We start from the raw sequence: 24,894 nt of genomic DNA, 5'->3' as shown, positions 1-24,894 counted from the left end.
CTCTGCTCCAGTTCAGAGTTACAGTAGGTTAGAGATGCAATAAAAGCCCAAGAACACTGTCTCCCTTGTCCTGCTGCAGGATTTACATCCAGGCCTCTCTTCCTTGCAATGTTTGGAATTTTCTACATAATCAAATTACAGCAAAGCTGTGCTCCAGAACTGAAGCTTTCCTCTCTAAGACCAGCTAGGAAAAAAACAATCCAGGAGGTGGCAACAAAGCCTTTATCTGGCTCGAGGGTGAGGGAAAAAGCATCCAGAGAAGTTATCATAACCATAGGTTATGGTGATACAGATATAGGAATTTTAACAGCCTTTTACAGCACACAGTGATGAGGATTTTCCTTTCTTACCTTTTCAATGCATCTGTTCAGTTCCTCACTCAGGGCTTCTTTCTCCTTCTGCAGCTTTTCATTTTTAGTGATCAAACTTGCAACTTCATTTTGAAGGTCAGCAAGATCAGGGCATCTGGGCAGCTGTGGGAAACAAACCCCTCAGAGCTGCACTTTTGTGCTGTCACTGATTTTGGCAGGAAAATCAGGGGATGCCCAAATGGTTTGGGATGGAAGGGACCTTTAAAGGCCATAAGCAGGGGCACCTTCCACTATCCCAGGTTGCTCCAAGGTGTCCTTGGACACTTCCAGGCCCTCCCCACCCTCACAGGGAAGGATTTTTCCATAATATCCCATAGAAATCACCAAACACAGAGAGGGAAAACCACTGCACTGCTGAGTTCCAATCCTTGTCCCAAGTGCCCCAGTGCTTTATCCCTGCCCTTCCTCATTCCACCTCTGTAATTACACTCCAGCCACAATCCCCTCCTTTCTCAATAGGCCTCAGCTGCTTTTGCTTTTTAAGACCATTATCTACCCTGAGCACTGAGTGTTTTACACTGTGCAGAAAATGACTTTGTGGAGCCCTAATCAGGGAACTGCCTCATTTGAAGCCTTCATTATCTGTGTTTATTAGCATTCATTTACAGCCAATTGAACTGTGCTTGTACAGGAGATAACTGAGCTCTCCAGGAAATTATCCTCAGACCTTGTGAGACTCCCAGATCTCCCAAATCTCCTGTTTAGTAACAGGAATTCTCCCTGACAGGACATGCTGGAAGAGCTCACTCCTTAAATGGAGCTAAAATGGGTTATATCTCCAGTTAAACCAGGGAAATGTCCTCCTGTGCATCCCATTTTCCCTATCTATCCCTTAATTACAGCTTTAAATCTCTATCTTGACCAAAGCTTCTCTTTGTAAATCCACCACTCCCAAAATCTTTTGGCAAAATCGAAGTGAACCCAACCTTATTTGAAGAATTGTGTGTTGCACCTGGAAACTCTTTCAAGAGGAGATACATTACCTTACTTTTATAACCTTTCTTTGAAGAAATCAACTATTTCCACCTCTTAATTTTCATCCATTGGTGCAAATTAATCTGAATGCACTCAAACAGAATCCCAGGAGGGTTTGGGTTGGAAGGGACCTTTAAAGGTCATCAAGCTCCAACCTCTCTGGAATAAACAGACACACCTGCCACTGTCCCAGGCTGCTCCAAGGTGTCCTTGGACACTTCCAGGGATCCAGGAACAGCCACAGCTCCTCTGGGCAAGAGGATGCCATACCTGTTTTGTCTTCTCCAGCTCCTGCTTGAGGATGTGGTTCTCCTGCTCCAGTAGATGAGCTTGGACCTTCATTTTTGACAAATCCATCTCCAAAGATGACACCGTATTTGAGGACTGCAAAAAAAATGAAAGGCTCAGATTTCAATTTAGGAGACTCACAGAGCAAAGTTGAGCTGAGGATGCTGCAGCCACTGGATAGAGCTGAGATGGCACTGGATGAACAACGTGGAAAATGCAGGGAAACATTTGGCATCACCAAGCTGTGTTTTCAAGACACACATGCACATTTTTCCCTCCTGGCTTTTGGCTGCTGCTGTGTTTAGGGCAGCACTTAGCAAAGCTCAGCTTTGAAATCCCATCCCAGGACAGGGATGCCAATTCCAAAGCCCAACTGTCCTACGAAATGCTGTACCTCGATTTTGGAGCTCTCCAGCTCCTCTTTCAGCAGCAGCCTCTCCTTTTCCCATTCTTCCAGGGTACACTTCCCCTCTTCCCTTTCCTTCTGCTTGAGCACCCATGCCAGCTGTTGATTGAGATCCTGCACATCTGCTTGGCTTTTGGAGTTCCTCTGGCTGAGTTCTGTATTTTCAGAGTCCAGCTGTTGGTTCCTGGTCTTCAGATCAGCCACCTGAGTGGGGACAGCAGTGATTTTACACCAGGAATGAGATTCTGGGAATTTCCTTTCTCTTAAGGTAATTAAAGATCTGACAAGTCTCACTCTGACAGTGACTCCAAACAAATAATTGGTCATAATTGGCCTTAATTAGAGACCAGTCACATCAGTCACCCAACGCTCTGCCACGCTGGTGTGGTTTTTGAGGGTTATCCTGATTATTTTGAGCAAGTATTTTCCTGAGCAATACCAAGATGGCATGATGTTAAAGGTAATTAATCCTTTTATTTCATCCATTGTAACAAGCCACCCCTAAAATAAAAGTAGCAGCCACATGGATACAACTGGCAGAACCCCTAGACCAAGCCAGATGGGAAATGAGTAAAGGTTGAATCACAATCTCTATTTCCCATGGGCTACTGCAGAGAACTGCACAAAAACTATAAAACAAAAGATTTAAACTTTGTTTTTCTACAAGAAAACTTTCCAAGTTGACTGTGGAAAGGGCTCTCAAGCCTGTGAGCTGGACAATTACTGCTTTTGTGTTATGAGCAGGTCAAGCAAGCCTCAAATCAATTGCCCAAAGAGGCAATAAAACAGTAATCAAAACATTTAAATTTATAAAGTGCTTGTTTCCTGCTGCCACACACCTGCTTTTTCAGGTTGTCCACCATCTTCTGCACAGCCACTTTCTCCTTTCTCACAGCCTCTATCTTCTGCCTATGGAGAAATAAAAGCTCATTAGCACTAAAATCAATTATCAATATACACAGCTGCAAGATTGCACAGGGGGACATCACCTCAAGTTGTGCCAGGAGAGGTTTGGATTGGGTATTAGGAAAGATTTCCTCACTGCCCAGGGCAGTGGTGGAGTCCCCATCCCTGGAGGGATTGAAAATCCCTGTGGCATTTGGGGACACAGGTCAGTGGTGGCCTTGGCAGTGCTGGGTTATGGTTGGACTCGATGATCTTGGAGGTCTTTTCCAACCTTAATGATTCCAAAAATGAGCTGGTTTTTTAAACACCACCAGAAATGGTAATTGTGGATATTTATTTATTTATTGCTCAGCATCCCCGTTCTGCATCAGCTGGGCCAGTGCTCAACCTCTCAAGGTGCCCCAAGTGGGTCTTTCCTAGAGGGGAAGAATAATCCCAGGATCAGGGATGGTTCTGCACTTGCCAAAGACCCAACCACTGGAATAATCTGTCAGAGGAGCCTCTCCCTGCCTTTGCTGAGGCACAAATAATTGCATCAGGTCAGCTCCTAAATCCTCTGTGTGTCACCCCAATGCCTACAGCTAAACCTCTGCTGCCTCTGGGGATGGGCAGGACCAGCTGGGGCAGGGAAAAGGATGAGGAATAACCTGACAGCCTGCTGGATTTCCATGAAATAACCCCATTTTGGATCTGTACAGCACCTGAAACACGAGGGAGCCTGGAGAGAAGGGATGAACCCATTGCGGCTGAGCCACAACAACAGCCTGAAGGCATCCCAGGGTGCATTCCCCACGGAATTCTCACCTCATTTCTTCCCTGGATCCGTTCAGCTCCCTCAGTTTCAGGCTGGAAGCGCTCCCTTCCTCATTTAACAAAGTGACCTCGTTTTTCAGGACGGCGTTTTCCTCGCGGAGCTTCTCGGCCTCGCACCTGTGGCACAGACAGGAGACAAGTGAGAGCAGCTCCTGTGGCACAACTGGAAAGGAAAGAAGTCCCACAAGCCAGAGCTACCTGTAATGCTTCAAAACCAAAGCTACAACTGCCTTGTTTTATGTATAAATGGTGTATTTATATTTTACATGAATTCAGCAGGAGCGCTCCCCAGTTTGTTCAAAAAACCCCAAAATTTTACAACAAACTTTAAAAAAAAAAAACCCTGGGCTTTTGGGGCATGTTTTTAAGCAGCTCAAGTGAGTTAAAATCTAAAGTTTCACACTATATTCTACATATCTTTCAGTCCTTAAGCTAGAAGTAACAACTGAACACCACAATGTGCAGATTGCCAGGAGAGTGAGCTGTTTCCCCAACAGGAATTCAGAATTCTGGGAGCAGCACGGTTGGAAAAAGCCTTTTCTGCCCTCAGGAGACTGCACAGAAATAACTTAGCCATGGTGGGACACCTGAAAGAACAATTTCCTGCAGGAAGCTGGTGCTGAACAACAATTAAACCACTTGTAACCACTTTATCCATTAAAAAAAAAAAATCCTTGCTGGAATACAGCAGTTAAAAACAAGTAGGTAAAACCTATGATGAGTATAATATAATGAATATATGTTTTATAACTGTATTTGCCATATCCCACTCCTGAGGGGTTCCTAACTGGGAAAAAAAGTCCCTATAATTTTCTAATATTAACTTAAATACTGAGAAAAATAGAAGCACTTTTAGCATTTCAAATCACCATAATCCTACGGCATTCACTGAAACACTGAGGCAAAACAGGAGCAATTTTAGCCTTGTGAGCAACATTCAGCTCTAGAAGGGAACAAACTGAGTGAAGTGAATATTAGTAAAAGCTACAAAGCACTCTGGAGGTGTTACCATGGATTTTGGACACGGGAATACAATGGGTTTGTGCTGGAGGACGAGCTACACACGGTGACGGTGACATCCACACACAGGACAGCTGGCAGGTGCTCCAGGCACAGAGAGGAGTAAGTCACACACAGTTACTGATTCCAGTGCTCTTTGTTATCCATGACTAGAGGAGTTAGAGGAGTCCATGGCAGTGTTTGCTACTCAGAGCTAAACCAGAGTTAATCTAGGGTGGTTAAAGGAGCAGCCAGGGCAGCGCTGGGTTAGTGGCTAACGCCGCGTTACGTTACCTCAGCAGGTCAACCTTCTGCTGCAGCTCAGTGCACGTGCTCTGCAAGCCCTGGGTCGCTGCCCTCCTCTCCTCTGGGGGACCCAGAGCTCCCTCCTTCACCTGGGGGCTGGGATCCCTCATTCCTGCTTTTCCCACTTGTGTCACGGTGCTGTCACTCTGGGGGTTCTTGTCCTGCTGGCCCGAGACTGCGGTGGGATGTTCTTCCAGCTTCCCACCTCTCCTGTCACCGGGCACATCCGAGTTTCCCTCAGCATCTTGTTCTTGGACATCCTCCAGTTCCTGAATATCTTCCAATTCTTGAATATCTTCCAATCCTTTACCTTGCACGAGGAATTTGGTGTTCTCATCTTCAAACTTGACGCTTTCCACCTCACTTTCTCTTTGTTCACAGCAAAGCCTCCTCAGCCTGCGCAGGTTGTCTTCCAGCACTCCGTTTTTTTCAATTAACTGCATCACTTCAGCCTTCAGATCCTCATTTTCTACCTGAATTTCTTCTTGCAGGGACAGAAGTTCAGCCTGTGCCATGGATCTGTCTTCCAGCTCCTCCATCCTTTTCCACAGCTGAGCTATGACACTCTTCAGGTCACCATTTGCTGTCCCAGGAGTGTGATCCTGCAGGAGAGAGTCTTCACTCAGTTCTTCAGCCCTCTCCAGCTCCACCTGCACCTTCAAAGCATCAGAAACAAACCCTTTATTTTTGGGAGCTATTCTGTGATTTAGCAGATGAACCTTCTGCTGTTTGACATTGTTGTGGAGCACTTTTGGCTTGGGAACTTTCTCCAGATCTCTCTTTTTTGACAGCAGAGGCACCCAAGAAAGGTTCTTGTCACCATCCTGGCTGCCATCAGCATCCAGAGCTGCCTGACATCCCTGGATCCAACACTCCTGTGCCTCAGGGTGGCCACCAGCTCTGGCTTTCACACATCCCTCCTCCAGATCCCAATCCACCTCCAACATTTCTTCCAGGTCTGTAGCATCAGCCTCCAGAGGTGGAAGGACACTGAAATCTGCTCCCAGGGCCACATCTTGACAATCACTGGGCAACCCTTCAAAACTGGGCTCCATTTCCTCTGCTTCTGAGGCAGACTGGGAGCAGCTGGGGCTGGGAGGCTGCAGCTCCTGCTCTGCCGCTCGCAGCCGGTGCTGCAGCCTCAGGATCTGGGCGGCCATCCTGACGTTCTCCTTCACCGCCTGCTCGTGCACCTTCTGCAGGTTCTGGAGAACATCCCCGTCGTCTCCCAGAGCAGCTGCACCAGGAAGAGCAGCGATCTGGCTCTTGGCTTTTGCATACTCACTCTCCAGGGCCCTGTAATGGCTCTGCAGGGCAGAGAAACTCCGTGTTTCCCACTGCAGTTTCTGGATTTTCCCTCGCAGGTCCGAGACTTCCAAACCCATCTCAGCCTTTTCTGTCTCTGCTCTCTCACAAATGTCTCTGTTTAAACTCTCCAGAGCGAGAAGTTTGGAATTGAGCTCTTCTTTCTCTCGCTTGTACTCACTGTCCAGTCTCTCCAGCTTCTCCCTAACCAGTTTCCCATTTTGCTCCACTGTGGATATTTGTTCATCTTTCTCCTTTAGCTCTTTCTCATGGTCATTTTGGAGCTGGTTTATCTTCTCCATCATCTTTTCCTCTTGCTCCTGGGCAGCATTCCTCAGCTCTCTCAGCTCCTTCTCCAGCTGCTCCCTCTCACACACCAGCTTGTTCACTTCTTCCTTGAAACGTTTCTCCAGGAGATCCTTCTCCTGGCTCAGGGCAGAACAAAAAGCCTTCTCACTCGCCAAGCTTTCCTTCAGCTGCTCGTGGGCTTCAGCAGCCTCCTGAGCAATTTCATCCCTTTCAAACTCCCACTGGGATTTCTCCTCTCTCTGCTGCTCAGCAAGTTCCTGCAGCTCTCTCTGGTAACGTCCTTCCAGGCTCTGCAGGGTTTCTTCATATTTATTCACAAGGGTTTGTGTGTCCACAGAAAACTGAGTTTGTGCATGAGATGCTCTTCTGTTATAGTCACTTGCCATTTTTTTCCTAGACATGGTTAACATAAGATATTACTAAACTACCTCAGAGATTCAACTGGCTTTTTTAGGCTGAATAAAACAAGTTGGAAATTTACTTTTTTTTCTTTTTTTTTTTTGATCCACTGACTATTGGATGGGTGTTTCTGGGAGCTGGCAGTTAAATTCGAGGCAATTTGGTGAAACTCCAAAAAGAAAAGCTGCCTTGGAAAAGTGCAACAACTCATGAAATGTCCTCAGAAAAGGTTTCATGTGCAATTTGTGCCCTTCAGTTCCTGTGCTCAGATTTTGGGGGGGGCAAATGCTCTCACCCCCCTCACCCCAGGGTGGCCTCAGTTTCTTTTGACACTCCATATTGGCTACAAAAGCACTTCCCTGCCACCCCTTTCCCTCTTCAGCAAAGAACTCTGAAAACCCAGAGCTTACTGAGTTTTAAAGGGATTTGTGGAGCACAGGGATCCTGAACAGAGCTCGAGTTAATCACTCCTGGTTATGCTTTAACACAATCGCTGCCTCTGGGTGAGCTAAAAATGAACCTCAAGATCTGCTTGAGAAAGGCCAGAAGAGGAAAAAAAGCCCAGGAGAGCAGCCCAGAGCTGTGGGACAGAGCAGGACGCTGGAATTCCCCAGCAGGGAGGTGTTTCAGCAGGCTCCAGCGCTGTCCCCACCAGGGTGACACTCACCTTTCCTCCTCCAGCTCCTGCCGGTGCTTCCTCAGCAGCTCCTCCTGGAGCTCCTCCTTCTCCAGGGCGTGCAGCTCCGCCAGCCTCTTCAGCTGCTCCTGGAAGCCCTGCTCCAGCTCCCCCTTCTCCTCCTGCAGGCTCTGCACCACAGCTCTCATCTTCTCTTCCACCCAGGCACTCTTCTGGATCAGCTCCTCCCGTTCCTGCCTGGACTTCTCCTTCAGCTGCTCCACTCTGGCCCTGACATCATCTTCATGCTCCTGCCTCAGCAGTTCCTGCAGATTGGCTTTCTGCTCATCAAAATGCAGCTGTAATTTGTTTTTCTCCTCGTTGTGTTTGCAGTTGAGCTTCTCCTGCTGCTCTCTGAGCGCTGCTGCCTCTCCCTGCAGCTCTGCTATTTGATTTTTGAGGCCAGTGATCTCCTTTTCCATGGCATTCATCTCCTCAGCACACTTCTGCCTCAGATCCTCTTGCTCCTTTTCCCAGTGGGCTTTTGTCTCATCCAGCTGCTTTTCATAATGGCTCACCTGCAGGAGGGAAAATGGGATGGGTTTGTTCATTTTCCACTGAAAATTCTACAGGGATGTTTTCATCAGTATTTCCATCTAGTTTTGTATATTCACTCTACTGATATTTAGATTTACACTCCAGCATTCCACATTAATTTCCCTGGAAATAATAAATCAGAGCTCAGCTTTATTTCTTCCTGGGATCATAGAATCCCAAATTGGTTTGGGTGGGAAGGGACCTGCAAGACCATCTCATTCCAACACTTACTGTGTCTTCAAGCTCCTGTTTGAGGTGATGCAGGTCCCTGTGGTGCTGCTCCTTCATCTGCTCAATGGCCATTTCTGCCTCTATGCTCATATTTAATGGGTTGCAGTCTTCTGAACCGAGCCCTTCAGAAAAAATAATCAAGTAATAATTTATATAACTATAAAAACATGAATTATGCAATACATAAATATATATAATTCTCAACAGAATTACTCCCTCAATTCAAATTTGTTTGGCAGCTCTCAAACTCCCATCACAAACACAGCCAAGGAACTGCAAACTTCAATTTCAGCTTTAAATTTGGTTCAGCAGTGACAGTCCAGATTAACACTAAACACCAAATTAGAGTTGGTGACCAATTCTCACAGGGAAGCTTTTCTCAGAATGACCTCTAAGATGTTACAAACACCTGCAGCCCAGATCCCAGTGCCACAGGAGGGATATTTCACCTTGGTCAGGCTCAATCCCACTGGTGCCATGGCTCTTCATGTCAGTGTCAAACTCCTCTGACAAGGAATTTCTCAGGGCAGGCCTGAGCACTCTGCCCTGGGCACGGAACTCCTGCAGCTCTGAGTGCAGCTCATCAATCTGGTCCTGCAGCTCCTGAGAGGGAGGAAAACAAAAAAAAAGCTGAGTGAAAAGGAGCCAAGGCTGCTGAGCACCCACCCAGTCCCACCACAGGACGTTTGGGTGGGAATTACAGCAGAGTAAGAGTTGTCAATAAACACAGAGCCACAGCCAAAAAAGGGGGAATGGCTTCCCACTGTCAGGGGGCAGGGATGGATGGGAGATTGGGAAGGAATTCCTGACTCTGAGGGTGGGGAGGGGCTGGAATGGAATTCCCAGAGCAGCTGTGGCTGCCCCTGGATCCCTGGAATGTCCCAGGCCAGGCTGGACAGGGCTTGGAGCAGCCTGGGACAGTGGAAGGTGTCCCTGCCAATGGCCAGAGGTGGAACAAGATGGTTTTTAGGGTCCCTTCCAACCTGCACCATTCTGGGATTCTCTGATGATTCTACAAGCCCAAACTCTCAAAGGTGAAGGTGTAACAGGAGCTGCAGGAGCTTTCCCTTCATTCCTTTTTCCTGTGACCTTTTATTAAAAAGCAGCTTTAGTAACATTTCCAAACAGTTGGGAAATGCCTCCTCAAACACCAGCTACTTGAAAAAAATCAAATCAGAAGCAAAAGATCAAATTAGGAAGGAGATCCCCTCATTACTGAATTTACCATCTGGTCCTTCCTCCTGCCTGCCAGAGGAACATCCCGAGGGTTTGTGCCAAGGGCTGTGCACTCCACTCCAGGAACAGCAGTTATTGAGGAAAACAACTCCCTGAATGTGCAAACACACAATCCTGCAGCTCTGAAAGGCCCAGGAAGTGAACCTTGAGTACTGACTTATTTCTGCCACCCTCAAAAAGAGAAAAATCAGCTGCGTATTGAGAAGAACCGATTCAACTCCTATTTCTAGTCAATCTTTGCTTTTAAACTGCAGCTTCCTAAGAGAGCTGCTGTGCTGCTTTCCAATCCAACAGCAAAGGCAGCCCTTTATTGAATGGAAAGGACCTTGCAGAACAGATCACAGAATTACAGAATTATTTGGGTTGGAAGGGATTCCAAAGCTCATCCCATTGTCCTCCCACTGTCCTCCCACTGTCCCAGGCTGCTCCAAGCCCCATCCAACCCAGCCTTGGACACTGCCAGGGATCCAGGGACAGCCACAGCTGCTCTGAGCAACAGATGAGCTGGTTCCTCTGCAGATATCAGAAAGCAGATGTGTAAATACAAAACCTGCAAGCTCACCTTAAAGTCTTTTAAGTACACAAGACGGACGAGAAAGCAAACTTTCTGTTCTCAGGTTTATTTTAAAAGAAATATTTCTGGTCTGACAACCAGCAAAATGTGGATGTGTTTTATTTCTCCTCAAAGTTCCTGCAACTCTGAATTCACAGGGCCCCATGGACCCTGGGGGCAGCTCACCCTCTCAGCTCAGCCACTGGGAAGAGATTTCCAACCTGCCTCGTGCTGCTGCTTGCAGTGAGGATGTGGCACTTGGGGACATGCTCAGGGCAGGGCTTGGCAGTGCTGGGGGAATGCTTGCACTCCACCTGAGAGGGATTTTCCAGCCTAAATGGTTCTGTGATGTTGCTGGTGGACACAGGAGCCAGGTCTCAGCTGCACTTACCCTGCACTGCTGCTCGTACTCGCTCCTCATCTGGGCCAGCCTCTCCTCCTGCAGGAAAAACTCTGCACTGGTGGGATCCAGGTCACCAAACTGGAACACAGGAGTGGAACACCCAGTTATCCACCCACCCACCCTGCAGCCCTGCTCAGGACAGCATGGATGCCATCCCAAGCAGTCCTGCAGCCTGCACTCCCCTCTCTCTCTGCTCTGGATTTTTATTTTAAATAAACAATGTCCACTTTCCTCCTAGCAGGGAATGAGTAACTTCCCCCAAAAACCTGTCTGCCATCTAGCACAGCTCTCATGCTCATTCTGATTCCAGATCACAGCTTTCTACCTTAGCATATGCACATCTCAGTGTGGTAAATAATCCCAAGCTTTCAAGAAGGCTGGAAATCCCAATATATGAACCTTAGGCTATGGCTGCACAAACTTAAATAACTTTGGAGAAGCTGATATTCTGAAAGTTTAATGTAATACAGCCGTGAACAGCTGTTCAACCTCGATTTTCACCTAATTCCAGCAGTGATGCCATGTAAAACCTCACTGCTCCTGGAAAGGACCTGCAAGTTGGGCCCATCCAAAACTCTGTGCTGGGAAAAAAAAAAAAAAAATCCCTGCAGATCTTCAGGATGATTGCTTCATGTTAAGGCTCCGTGGTTTAATTGGAATAAAATTACAGCTAAGGTGGAATATCTGTATTTTCCTTAGCTGGGAGGAAGCCCATGTCACCAAGGCAGGCTGTGCCTGGATAATCTGGATAGAGACCCCCAAAGCCTCTGGCTATCAGCTGAACTGGCAGCTGCAATGTAGCAACTTAAAAATGATTTAATTCTGAAACCCCACTGGGAAGAGGGGGATTTACCTTCTCAGCCAGGACATTTTCCAAGTTCCTCTGCAGTTTGCTTGCCAGACTTTCACACTGAGCCAGTTTCTCTCCTGTTTCCAAGAGCTCGTTTTCCAGGCGGCTGTTTTCCTGCAGCAAACAAAAAACCCCACAGCAGATCAGCACTTGGAGGAGGAAAAACCAGCATAATAAGGGTAACTCCCAATCCAGCATGACACTATTCCAAGCTTCAGGTGATGACAGGAATTAGGAATTATTTTCATCCACACACAACCCACTCCTGCCACAGCAAGTGTGAACACTGGACTTTTGAGAAATTATCAAAAGGCTTAACAGCAAGTTCGCTTTGCATGGTTTGGTTGTTTTTAAAAGAGGATTTTAAACTTGATCAAGATGTTTTATCTCCTGGCTTGACAGCTCATCTGAGAGCTGTGCACACACACACACACTCTGCACGTGATGGCAGCAGAGATTTGAGATCTCTGGAGGTTAGGAATCCATGGAACAACCCATCAAACACCAATTCTCATGGACATGGCCCTACCTTGCTGCTTCAGTGACTTTTTGGCCAGCTAAACATAGCCCACAGCTCATCCTTTCAGGAGTCATTCCCCCTCTGCCAGGGCACTCCTGATTTTGGGGGAAATCCTGGCTGTGCTCAGTCCCTGTTACCTTCAGGGCCAGGCCCAGGCGGTCCCGGGTGTAATTCTCATCTGTTTTCAGCTTTTCAATCTCCTGCTCCAGCTCCAGCCTCTGTTTGTTGGCCTGCTGCAGGATCTGCTCCCGCTCCCTGCGCAGCTCGTTCTTCAGAGCAGAGATTCTCTCCTTGTACTCCTCATCCAGCTTCCTGCCAGGGGGGACAGGAGCCTGTTAGAGCAAGTGTGGAAAGCCAGGGAATGTTTCTCTGTCTGCTCTGGGGTGCCCTGACCCCCAGGGCAGCACTGACTTTGACCCTCATTCATGGAGAAAGTTTCCCAGACTTCAAGATAGACTGGAAGCCACAAAAGTGTGAAATAGATTATGGAGAGCAGTGTGGGTGTATCACTGGGTGAGAAATTGAGGTTTTGGGGTTTTTAGTGTGTTGTGGATGGAAGCAAGATGGAGGGCATGGGGTGTGGTCCTGGGTTTCTTCTTCATGCTTCTTCTTCCTCCATCTTCATGGGTTTGGGTGGCATTTTGTAATTGGGCAGAAAAGGCTGCACTGGGGGCTCTGTGGGATCAGTTATTGGGTTAAAAGGGGAAATAATCCAGGTGTCAGCTCTTAATTGGATAGTTTAGTCTTAAAAGACCTTGTACCAAGAGATTGTTGGCCATTTTGTGCCTTCTAATGAAAATATGCTGAACTCTCAGCAGTGAGACTGTTTTAGTGATAAGAAATAATGAACACCCGAGTCTGAGCATGAACCACTGTCTCAGGTGCCTTCAATCCAGACCCAGAGAAACTCACAACTGGAACCCCCACAAGGAAGAGGGTGACAAATATTGCTGGGGGTGGAGCTGGGTGGTCACCAAGCCCCTGCCCAGGAGGGAGGGATGGATGGGTGGATGGATGATGGGTGGGTGGATGATGGATGGGTGGATGGATGGATGATGGGTGGATGGATGGATGATGGGTGGATGGATGGATGATGGGTGGGTGGATGCTGCAGCTGCCCCACCTGAGGTTGTACTCGTTGCGGCGCTCGATGGCGGCGTGGTGATCGTCCACCTCCGAGGCCATCAGGGATTTCAGCTTCTCTGCCTTCTCCAGGTCCGAGCGCAGCTTCTCCTTCTCCCTGGCCACCTGGTCAAACCTCTCCCTGGGCAGAGCAGAGCCAGCCTGCATTAGGTCAGCCCTCACTGCCTACCCCCAAAAAAGGGGATTTGAAACATCAGAGAAGCTTGGAAAGGTCTCCAAGGGTCTCATCAACTGCATTTAGTCACTGGATTTCAACCTCTACCCAAACACCTCTGGACATGTCTTGGTGTCCCCACAGACCCTGAGACCCTCAGCTGTGGTCCAGCCCCCAGATTCAAATCCTGAAATGGTTTGGGCTGGCAGGGACCTTCAAGACCCTCTTGTTCCAGCCTCTGCTATGGCAGGGACACCTCCCACTGTCCCAGGCTGCTCCAAGCCCTGTCCAACCTGGCCTGGGAAACTTCCAGGGATCCAGGGCTCCCCCACCCTAAGCCAGGAATTCCCAATTCCCAATCTCCCATCTATCCCTGCCCTCTGGCACTGGGAGCCATTCCCTGGCTCCTGTCCCTCCATCCCTTCTCCCCAGTCCCTCTCCAGCTCTCCTGGAGCCCTTTTAGGCCCTGGAAGGGGCTCTGAGCTCTCCTTGGAGCCTTCTTTTTCAATACAGAAACCATAAATACAGCGAGTCCAGCACAAAGTCAAACTGTGTTGACTTTCAAAGGAAAACCACTGGGATTTACAGTGGTACAGATTTTGTACCTCACCTCCACATGGCAGAACCTCTGCAAAGCCCCAGATCAGTTTGGATCCAAGGCACTGATAAACTCCACCAGCCTCTGCCCTGAGCTGTGCATTCCTTGGCCATCAATGGCCACTGTGGACAGCAGTGCCCACTCCCAGACTGGGAACAGCCTGCTGCTTCCATTTTTAATTTTTAACCACATTTTTCTGCACCCCTTGGAGGTTTCAGTGTTTTCCCCAGGCAAAACAAGAACGCTGGAAATTCCTGAGCACTCCAACAGAGAACTGAGCCTTCCAGTGCCACCCCAGAGCCCCTGGGAGCACCAGCCCCCCTCAGCTGCTCCCTCAGCTCCTGCTTGGCCACCAGGGCAGGGAGCAGCACCTCCAGCCACCCCTGGGACTCACATCAAGTGCCTGATCTCTGTTTTGAAGCTGGCCAGGGCTGCCTGGTGCACCCCGTTCTTGGTGATGAGGAGCTCGTTCTCCAGCGCCAGCGTCAGCTCCGTCAGGTTCACCTTCCCATCCAAGCTGAAGTCCAGAGCCTGTGGAAACAACAAATCCTCTGAGTGGAATGAGCTTCCTGCAGGAGCCTGGAGACATTTCTGCAGGGATTGACAGGGCAGAACGAGCAGGCTCACAAGGGATCTTTGCTGGCTGATGAACCTGTCACAAACGCCCCGAGGGCAACAAACCAGACATCTCTGCCACCTCCCTCCACAGAGCTGCTGCCAGCGGTGGAGATGGGAAATGTCCTGGTTGTGCTGCAAGACCAACAGGAAATTAAGCCCAGGACTGATGAACTGCACTAATTCCCTGCAGGATCTAATGAGACTGGACTCAGCTGCTGCCAGGAGGTGGCTGGGGATGCTCGTGGCAAACAAAACCAGTTCTTGCAACTGAGGCAACACAGGGGCAGCCCTGCAGGGGGGTCTGATGGGAGGATCCCACCTGCCAAAAAGCAAGTAATCATCAGGAGCTGCTTGGGATTTTGTAAAACACCAGAATGGTTCGGCTGGAAGGGACATTAAAGGTCATCCAGTTCCACCCCCTGCCATGGGGTAGGATTCTATCCCCCTTCCACCATCCCAGGCTGCTCCAAGCCTTGAAGAAAGGCCTTTTCCTTCCTTGGAAGTGTTCCAAACCCACATGGATGTGGCACTTGGGGATGGGCTTTAGTGTTGAACAAGGGCTGAGCTGACAGCTGGACTTTTCCAACCTAAACCCTGCAGGAGCACAAAGCAAAAAGCACTTGTGGTGGGGCTGGGACACTGGAAAAACCACCCCAGGGACACCAGCACAAAGCAAATTTCCAGTGGAAAGCAACAAAGTGAAGGTGGACACCCAAACCTGGTGAAGGTGGTCCCACCTTCTCAACCAGTGCAAAGTGATGAGTGGGTTTTAAATCCTGAGCCATGGCACAGGTTATTCCAGCCTGGCTGCTCTCTACCCACATGGATATTTAAAAGCCAGGAGAATCACACCCATCACTGCTGGAATCCAGTGATGGTCACAGGAAATGATCTTCTGCCACCCACAGCTTCTGATGAGAGGGACAGGGATGGATTCATTCAGGTATCTGATTTCATCCCCATCACCCTTTCACTCTCTCTAATGGAACACTGGGGACTGGGCAGGGTTTCAAGTGCTGTCCTCCACCTCAGCACAAGCAATAATTCAGGTCACCCCAGTGCTCAGAGGTTTGCAGGTGCAGCTATTCAGGGAGGAAAAGGAATTAAATTGCTTCCTAACAAATGTAGGTGACCTCTTCAAGCTATGCTGGAAACGACGGTGTATTTTTATCATTAAAAATGATAAAATGGGATGCACCATAAAGGAAATTATTGGAAATTTCCCAGAACTCTTGTTACTAGCACTGGGAATTTTTATAGGATCATAGAATGGTTTGGGTTGGAACAGATCTTGAAGATCATCCAGTTCCACCCCTTGCCATGTGCAGGGACACCTTCCACTATTTTTATCATTAAAAATTATAAAATGGGATGACCATAAAGGAAATGATTGGAAATTTCCCAGAACTCTTGTTACTAGCACTGGGAATTTTTATAGGATCATAGAATGGTTTGGGTTGGAACAGATCTTAAAGATCACCCAGTTCCACCCCTTGCCATGTGCAGGGACACCTTCCACTGTCCAGGCTGCTCCAAGCCCTGTCCAACTTGGCCTTGAACACTTCCAGGGATGGAACAACCCCAGCTTCTCCGTGGGAAGTTTTAAAAGGGGAAAAAACCAGAGACTTTGGAAAGGAAAAAAAAATAACAAAGGGATAAAAAAAATCCACATAAAACCAGGGGTGAGATGCAGCTGGGGGTTACCTTCAGGATCTCCTGGCTGTTCTCTATGCCCTCCTGGTGCCAGCAGTCCAGGACCCCCTCCACACAGCCATAGCCCATGCCATCATCCAGGCTGGAGAAGAGGGAGAAGCCGATGGTGCTGGGCATGGCCGAGGGGGTGGTCGTGCGCCGGCCGCTCTCGTCGAAGGACTGTGAGAGAGGATGAGGATGAGACAGGGCAAAGGCAGTGCCCACAGGGCTTCACCAACGGAATTTCCCCTAGCACTGCTCCAGAGATTAAGGATTAAGCTCTGTTTTTCCTCACGGCCAAGCAAAAGCCGGCGGGAGCGTCGCTGCTGACCTCAAGCAGGCACTCGGGATTTAAAACAAATCCCAGGAGGAGCAGTGTTCCAGAGCTGCCCTCATTGCTCCAGAAGGGTTTCCCAGCGCTCACTTTTGGTTTGGAATGTCACTTTGCCTAAAACAGCTGCAGGGAGCACTTGTAGAGTGGTTTGGGTAGAGCCCTCAGCTTCCAGGCAAAGACAGGGAGCAGATTTCAAACTCTCTCTCAGGAAAAAATGCACAAATTGGAGCGGAGATGTGGGAGCTGCATGTCCCCAGCCTATCCCAGGCAGTGCTTCCCCCTGCACCCAGCTTATACTGGATGCCTCATCCTGGAAATGTTCCAGGCCAGGCTGGATGGACTTTGGAGAACCCTGGGATAGTGGAAGGGCATTGGAATGAGCTTTAAGGTCCCTTCCAACACAAACCACCCTGGAACTCTACAAGGCTCTACCACTGCACTCCACAGGTTGCCAGAGCCCTCTCCAAGCCACAGAACTTCAAAGTGGAGCCGTGTCCCCTTTCCCACGAGGGTGTTCTGTGTTCTGGCTCCCCCCAAAAGAGTTTTTTCTGAGCGAGAATTTGAAACCTGCTTTTGGAACAGGGCAGGCAGCAGCTCACTGCCACCACCTCCTGCCTCACAGCTGCCCCTGCAGGGACAAACACTGAGGAAGAGGAGGAGACAGGCTGGGTGGGAATTGTTCAGGAGTTCTCCTGGCTCCTTTTACCCCAGGATTCTCCTCTCACTTTCTCACCTGCATGGAGAGGTGGCGTTTCAGCTGCCGGTACGGAGTGGATGCGGAGGGGGTGAGAGATTTCCCATTTCTAAACAGGCCATAAAAGAAATCCTCTATGCTCATGGTCCCATCTTGCTCCAGGTTATGGAGCACCTCTTCAAGCACCTGCAAGGAGACAGAAATCATGTAAAAGGCCAAAAAAAATCTGGCACAGAGCAAACATTCTATTCCCAAGGCTCCAAAAAGAGCAAAGCAGGAATTACCTGCTACATCAGCCTAACACATTTCCATATTCTCCATGTGGAAAATTGCAGGCACACATACACCATGAAAAAAAAGCTCCTGGTCATCTTGGAGCTGCTGTTTAATGAGGCAGCAAGGAGAAAAACCTCATTTCATTCTGCCCCTGAGCCAGTGTGACCTCAGGAATTCAGCTCGAGGTACTGAGATGCCAAACCCTGAGCAGCTGGAAGTGACCAGGCAAAAAAAACCCTCTAAGACACTGCAAGGTTATCATAAATCTGTTTGATGCCTCAGGGCATGCTGCTTTCTCAAAAGTAGGACTGGAGATGTTCAGATTAGTCCCTCACTATTTCTTTGTCTACAGTTTATCTTTTCAGGTATTATTTTCTGCCTTAATACCCTGAAAGCATTTCATTGTGGATGCTGCAAAGGAATACCTGCTCAAGAACATGTTTTGTGGAGGAAATTAATACCAACCATGTTATCTTAAGATGCAAAAAAAATCTGACTTTTTTAATAAAACTAAATCCTAAGTTGATAAGAACTTTTTTATTTGTTAAAGATTTCATTTTCTCTGGACTCTTGCTGCAGGACAGAAACACCCACAGGCCTTCCCAAAGTCAAAAGCAACCACCTATGAATATTTAACCCATATTTGCTGTCTAGCAAGAAAACTCCTAGGATTAAGGAGACATGTTTGGAATCCAAGCCATGCTTTTAAATTCCAGATCCCTCCGTGATTGCGTGAGGAGCACGCACGCCACGGCTCAGCCTGGCAGGCAGCTGCCTTCTCCTGATGGTTTGGGACCAAAAACCCCACTGAGAACCAGCAGCTGGAGCTGGAAACTCCTTCCCAAGCAGCCAGCTGAGCTTGGGGTGAATCCCAGGAGGGATTTTGGGGCGGACAGCAAAGGCCAGGCAGGGCAGGGCTGGGATGGGTGGCTCACCTCTCCGGCCGCCGCGTGCAGCCCGTGCTGCTCACAGATGGACACCAGCTTCTTCCTGTTCAGGTGGCCATCCCTGGTGATGCCCAGGTGCTCACAGACCTCCTGGAGCTTCTCCTCAATCCAGTCTGGGCTCGGTGAGGTCCCAGGGGAGGCGTTCAGGTCGTCTGGGTTCCAGAAGCGCAGCTGCCCTGGAAGGGGGGAGATTGATCCGGTGTCTGCAGTGAGGAGCAGAACATCTGGGGTTCTGCACCCCACAGAGAACCTGCTGCTGCCCTGGGCACAGCTCCTTCCTGCCTCTGCAGAGCACAAGGGATCGTTTGTCTGGGTCCAGAGCACACTCTGGGGTTCAGGATGTGGATACTGGTCCCAGCAGTACCAGACTCTGCTCAGCATTTCACTCACTTGTGCCACCAGGGGAAGGAGCCTGACGTCCACAGAGCCATGGAATTGCTGAGATTGGGAAAAAAACCTCTAAGACCACAGAGTCCAACTGTTCCCCAGCACAGCCAAGGCCACCACTGACCCATGTCCCCAAGTGCCACAGCCACACAGCTTTTCATCCCTCCCAGGTGCAGACTGAGCAGCAGCTGGGGCTGTGGCCAGAAGCATCTTTGGGAATGTGGATGAGTCTGATGGCCAATGTGGGCTGGTGGCCAGGGAAGGGCAGCAGAGCTTCCTCAGCTGCTGGCATGGATGGGAAAGGGACCCCTCCCTCCCCTGGGCTGTTATGGGATCAAGGGAGCTGCAAGGCCATCTCCTGGGGCTGGAAAAGCAGCTTTAGGAGAAAAAAGTTGGCCCCTTTGGATGGGGAAAGGGTTAGAGAGCACCTGAAATGTGGAAGAGGTGCTGATGTAATTAAAAGGATGTAGATGCATCCCTCTGTGCCTCCAACAGCTCCATGTCCTTCCTGTCACCCTCCTGATGAAGATGGTAGAACAATGGCACAAGTGAAGGTGCCCAGAGAAATTTCCCATCCCTGGAAGTGCCCAAGGCCAGGTTAGTCAGGACTTGGAGCACCCTGGGATAGGGGAAGGTGTCCCTGCCACGGCAGGGGAGGGACTGGATGAGCTTTAAGCTCCCTCCCAAAGCATTCCAGGAATTTACAATTCTGTGACAATTAGGGAACTTTTAACGACTGGTCCCTGCTGACATCTAGTGCCCACCAGGCTCCACTACAGCCAGAGCCCCCCGGGGCAGGATGGGGAGCAGGACAGAGGGCAGGGGGACCAGGAACACCACAGCAGGATGAAGAGGCCAGGGGGGCACGGCACAAGATGTGCCCTGCCTCAGCTTTCATCCCCAGCTCGGGGGATGCCCCAGCTGCACCTCCCCAAGCTCTGCAGCAGCCAGGCTGGGTGTTCCACGCACCCAGAGCCCCTCTGATCCCTCTTCAAAGCTGAAAGGAGAACAAGCAATGAGAGCAGGCAGACCCAGGTGCTGCTCTCTGCTCTTACCCTCGGCCTCGTACTCCTCGCTGCCTCGCGTCTTCCAGTGCTGGGGAGAAAACAAAAAGCTCCTGAGTTATTGATTGCAAGGCATCCCCTGAATGAAAGAGACTCTGGGATCAGCAGCCAAGGAGCTGCAGGGCTCCAGCAGGGCTGCCAGGCTTTCATCTCCCTGCAGGCTGGGCTGGGGATCCAGGGCTCTTTGATGCTGCCCTGCTCTGTGGTGGGAGAGCCCAGCGGTGCCCAAAGCCCCGCAGTGAGCCAGCAGAGGGGACAGAGCAGGGCCTGGCAGGGTGCTGGAAGCAAGGGAGGGGTTTGCTCAGAGGGCAAACCATGCTGCTTTCCTTTGAGGGATTGATGGCTGAGGGGATGGGGATGCAGGAAGATCACAGAGCTGGGTTATCCTTTCCTTCCAGCACTGCATTCTGTCAGCCAAGCCCAACTCAAACCTCCTGCACTGAGCGCAGCTCTGTATCAGGAGAGAGCTATGCTGTCAACAAGAGCTTAACAGAGGGAAAATAAAACCACTCTCTGGTGGTCTTAAACCATCCTGCTCCCTCTGGCATCACCCCATCAGCCCAGGAGCAAAAGCACAGCATTTAAGGTGATTTCCTCATGTACTACATGTTGTCTCACCCCTTGCAGCAGCCCAGGGTATTTACTCCCACAACATGAACTTTGCTTTGGCAGTGGCAGATGTTGCTCCTGCACTGGGACAAATGGATCCTTCTGCCTGCACGTGACTGATGGATTTGGAATCAAAGTCACCCAGGACATAAAGAGGCTCTAAATCACCACAGAAAAGTTCAATAGCTCTCATTCAGATTACAGCTAAAAGCCATTAATCTACAACGTTGCCATGGAAACTGAATTAAGGCACTGGACTTTTTTTAGCTCTGCTGCTGTTCCTGTTTCAGCTGCAGGACCAGGCAAGGGCCCTTCCCTGCCACAGCATCACAACATCCCACAAGGGACAAAATGCAGGAGCTGAGGCAACAGGTGCCATTAAATCCCAGCCCTGGAAGTTCTGCACAAAGGGAATGGCAGAACCCTGGCACAGGTTGCACAGAGCAGCTGTGGCTGCCCCTGGATCCCTGGAAATGTCCAAGGCCAGGTTGGATGGGGTTTGGAGCAGCCTGAAATAGTGGAAAGTGTCCCTGCCTGTGGCTTTAACCATTCTGGGATTCTATGAAATTGCCACCTGAAAATGCAGAAAACTTTGTGCAGAGAGAGGCTTGGCTTGGGTGCCAGAGCAATCACCCTGCAGCCACCCATCCTCCTCCTTGGGGACAGCTGGGACACTGAGGGGAAGCTGGCAGTGATGCTCAGGAGGCAGATCCTCTATGTCCCAGTCCTTCATAAGCAACATGCACACTTTTATAAAGAATCAGATTAACTGAGCACCAGACCCCCTCACTTCAAGCACTTTCAGCAAAACCACACCAGCTGCTGCTGTCCCATCCCTGCAAGTGTCCCAGGCCAGGTTGGACAGGGCTTGGAGCAGCCTGGGATGGTGGAAGGTGTCCCTGCCATGGCAGGGGGTGGGATGGGATGAGCTTTAAGCTCCCCTTCCAACCCAAACCATTCCGGGATTCTACAAAACCACAACAACTCCATCAACACCAACAACCCCAAGAGGGGCTCTGGCATTCTACAAAACCGCTCTGGCATTCTACAAAACCACAACAACTCCATCAACACCAATAACCCCAAGAGGCTGAACAAAGCCAGGGGGTTTGGGCTGGGGTGCTCGTGTGACCTCCCCTCCCTCCCTCGTGTCCCTTTGTGCGCTCGGGGTCAGCCACCACCGGGAGGGGACAAAGAGGGGCCAGGGTGGGTGGGACATGCCCATGTCAGGCTCTCATTGTCCCCCAGCCCCAGCAGGGCCTCAGCTGGCCCCGGGTCAGAGGCAGGGGGTGCCAGGAATGCCTGATCCCCGGGGAGGCGCGTGCGGGGAGCAGATGGCTCCGAGCGCATCTGCAGCCTGGGCCGTGGGCCCTGCCCACAATGAGGCAGCAGCAGCAGCAGCAGCCACCTCTCTGTCCCCCCTGCCATCTGCTCCAGCCAGCCAGACCTTTGTTCTGCCCTGGAATATATTGCTAATTAAAATGATGATCAGCAGCACATGCCACGAGGTGAGCCCCGGTGCTGATGGGGTTTGCTCTTCCCAGATCCACGCAGCTGCTCCCTGGGCTGAGCAGAGACCCCAAAAAAAGCTCTCAAATCCCTCACTCTGCCAGGTGCCCTCAGCTCCAAGCACCAGTCAGGCACTTTTTCTGGGAGTGGGCACTATCTTGAGCTGTTTATCACAAATCCTGGCTTTCCAGTACTGATGGATTTTGTTCTTCCCAGGTCCACGCAGCTGCTCCCTGGGCTGAGCAGAGACCCCCAAAAAAGCTGTCAAACCCTTGGATTTACCAGGTGCCCTCAGCTCCAAAGCAGCAATGCACTTCTTCTGGGAGCAGGCACTATCTTAATCACAAATCCTGGCTTCCCAGTGATGATGGATTTTGCTCATCCCAGATCCACATTGCAGCTCCCTGGGCTGAGCAGAAACCCCAAAAAAAGATCTTAAATCCCCACACCTCACTTTGCCAGGTGCCCTCAGCTCCAAAGCACGGGTCACACCAGCAATGCACTTTTTCTGGGAGTGGGCACTATCTTGAGCTGTTAATCACAAATTCTGACTTTCCAGGACAGTCCCACTTTGGGAATCTCACATCAAGAACCCAAAAGCAGGAGTTTCAACCCTCCCAATGAGCCTGGCCATGCTGGAAACAACTCACAAACACACAGAGCATGGGAGCAGGTGGCACTGAAGGGATAGAATTGGGATGTGCCAGCAGGTTCTAAAACCTCAAAGCTTGGAGCAACCTGGCCAAGTGGAAACTGTCCCTGCCTGGGGTAGAAGGCTGGAATGAGATGGGCTTTAGGGTCCTTTCCAACCCAAACCACTCTGGAATTCCAGGAACCTGCAAATAGGAGGGACCCCTGCCAGAGCAGAGCAGCAGCTGGGGAAGGGGAGGTGGTGGATGCTCCCCAGGGAGGACTGGAAGCCAGCACAGCCACCATCCATGGGGACAAGCTCCTGCAGGTCACAGGGACCCTCAGGAACCCACCACAGCAGGGTTAATGCCAAATCCAGGCCCAGCTGCTCATTACCTGATCCAGCAGCACCTGAAAACCCCCGGGGATGGAGGTGGAGCCTCTCGGGGCAGCTGCTCCCAGAGCAGCTTTCCAGCCTTTCCCCTCCCAGAGCAGCTTTCCAGCCTTTCCCCTCGTGTTTACCAGGGAGGGAAACCTCTCAGACACAGCCTGAGCCCTTTTAATTGGCACTGCCTGGGAGCAAGCACCAATTAAGCCACCCTGCCCCAGTTCTCAGGCTGGGGGCTGTGTTTGCACACGCAGCACAGAGAACTGGGCAAGGGCTGATCCCTGGCCAGATCCCAGGGAATCAGGAGCCTCCAACACCCCCCTGGGACCCCTCAGCACCTTCCAGCAAGTCATTCCCATGCATACCAAGAGGATCTGCTTTGGAGATGCTGATAAAGTCGGAGTTTCACAAGTTTAGCCTGATTTTTGCTCCACCTGCAGAGGAATTAACCATCCCAGCAGCCCAAAAGGTGCAACAAGCACCCCCAGCAGGAGGCTGATCCAGCCCCCAGCCACAGTGTGGTTACAACAGCTGGGTTAATTAACTGACCTTGTTAATGGACTGCCCTTTACACCTCTGTGACAGCTAAAACCAAGGGGTGAGGTTACAGCAGCCCCTTCCAGCAAGGACAGCCCTTCCCTGGGGAGTGTGGGAGGATTAACATCGATTGCAAGGTCAGGGCAGCCCATGTGGCCAACACCAGAGATGGATGAGCATCCCTGTGGTGCTGAGCAAAGGTCACCAGCAGCAGGGAAAACCCTTCTTTGAGGTGTTGGTTTGGGGTTTTTTTTTTTTATCATTTTTAAGCTCAGCTGCATAGGAATAACACTGAAACCATGGGAATTGGAAATGCCTTCCCTGCTTTCTCACACAGGGCTGGGTGTCCCCCTACAACAGCGGCTGCAGAGGCTCCAAGTGAGGCCACGAGACAGAGGAGGGAGAAAGCAGCAGTGCTTCTCCTTCCCAGTGGAAAAACTCCCACCACATCTCCTGAATCAACAATTCTTGGCACAGCAGGGCAGGCTGGAAGCAGCCCAGCTCCAGGGCAGCGCTGTTGTGGCTGTGCTCTAACACACAGCACCAATCCCAACCACTCAGCTCCCTTGGCTTTCCTGTCTGGGGAAGCAAGAGGAGATTCACTGGCACAGAGAGAGCCACAGCTCTGGAGCACAAAACCAGGAATGGGGATTGTTTTTGGAGCAATTAGAAGCCACTGTCTCAAAGCAGCTGCTGGCTGCCCAGCACCCCTTGTCCCCCATGCCTTCTGCTGGAGCCATGGCCAGCTTTTGGCAGCTGCACTAATGGATGTGGACGTGCCCAGGGCTGCTCCCAGCCCACACCTCCTCGTTAGCCACGGGGGCAGCAGCTCAGCCCTTCCCTAATTGCTGGCCCACGCTCCAGCCAGGAGCACGGGCCCAGCTCCCTCCCCACTTCCCACGAGCAAGGGAGCCACGCCTGGCATGGCTCAGCCCCAGGGACAGGCAAGGAGAGCGGCCAGGAAAGGCACTGGGACACCCCAAACCCCTTCAGGTGTGGGCAGCAGCCACATCCAGAGGTGACAAGGCCACCCCAACACCAATCCTAGGAACAGGCAAGGCACTGGGACACCCCAAACCCCTTCAGGTGTGGGCAGCAGCCACATCCAGAGGTGACAAGGCCACCCCAACACCAATCCTAGGGACAGGCAAGGCACTGGGACACCCCAAACCCCTTCAGGTGTGGGCAGCAGCCACATCCAGAGGTGACAAGGCCACCCCAACACCAATCC

The 24,894-nt window shown here is 50.5% G+C and overlaps 1 protein-coding gene across 1 annotated transcript in view; it reads right to left on the bottom strand.

Moving 5' to 3' along the window:
- The window catches only part of NIN (ninein), a 68,089-nt gene that overhangs the window by 21,171 nt on the left and 22,024 nt on the right, over nt 1–24,894 (bottom strand). The window contains exons 5-22 of the mRNA XM_054515251.1: nt 19,982–20,021; nt 18,528–18,715; nt 17,356–17,502; nt 16,301–16,468; nt 14,373–14,509; nt 13,207–13,347; nt 12,221–12,395; nt 11,567–11,677; nt 10,702–10,791; nt 8,971–9,124; nt 8,522–8,643; nt 7,745–8,271; nt 5,053–7,071; nt 3,751–3,876; nt 2,880–2,949; nt 2,029–2,244; nt 1,617–1,730; nt 351–473 (exon numbers count right to left, since the gene is read on the bottom strand). Coding sequence (XP_054371226.1) covers nt 351–473; nt 1,617–1,730; nt 2,029–2,244; nt 2,880–2,949; nt 3,751–3,876; nt 5,053–7,071; nt 7,745–8,271; nt 8,522–8,643; nt 8,971–9,124; nt 10,702–10,791; nt 11,567–11,677; nt 12,221–12,395; nt 13,207–13,347; nt 14,373–14,509; nt 16,301–16,468; nt 17,356–17,502; nt 18,528–18,715; nt 19,982–20,021 — 4,668 coding nt within the window. The remainder of the gene's footprint in view (nt 1–350; nt 474–1,616; nt 1,731–2,028; nt 2,245–2,879; nt 2,950–3,750; nt 3,877–5,052; nt 7,072–7,744; nt 8,272–8,521; nt 8,644–8,970; nt 9,125–10,701; nt 10,792–11,566; nt 11,678–12,220; nt 12,396–13,206; nt 13,348–14,372; nt 14,510–16,300; nt 16,469–17,355; nt 17,503–18,527; nt 18,716–19,981; nt 20,022–24,894) is intronic.

The sequence above is a fragment of the Molothrus ater genome, chromosome 6, assembly GCF_012460135.2.
Source record: "Molothrus ater isolate BHLD 08-10-18 breed brown headed cowbird chromosome 6, BPBGC_Mater_1.1, whole genome shotgun sequence".
In the NCBI taxonomy this organism is placed as follows: Eukaryota; Metazoa; Chordata; class Aves; order Passeriformes; family Icteridae; genus Molothrus; species Molothrus ater.
The sequence above is the reverse complement of the archived record's forward strand: the minus strand, read 5'-3'. Positions and strand labels throughout refer to the sequence as shown.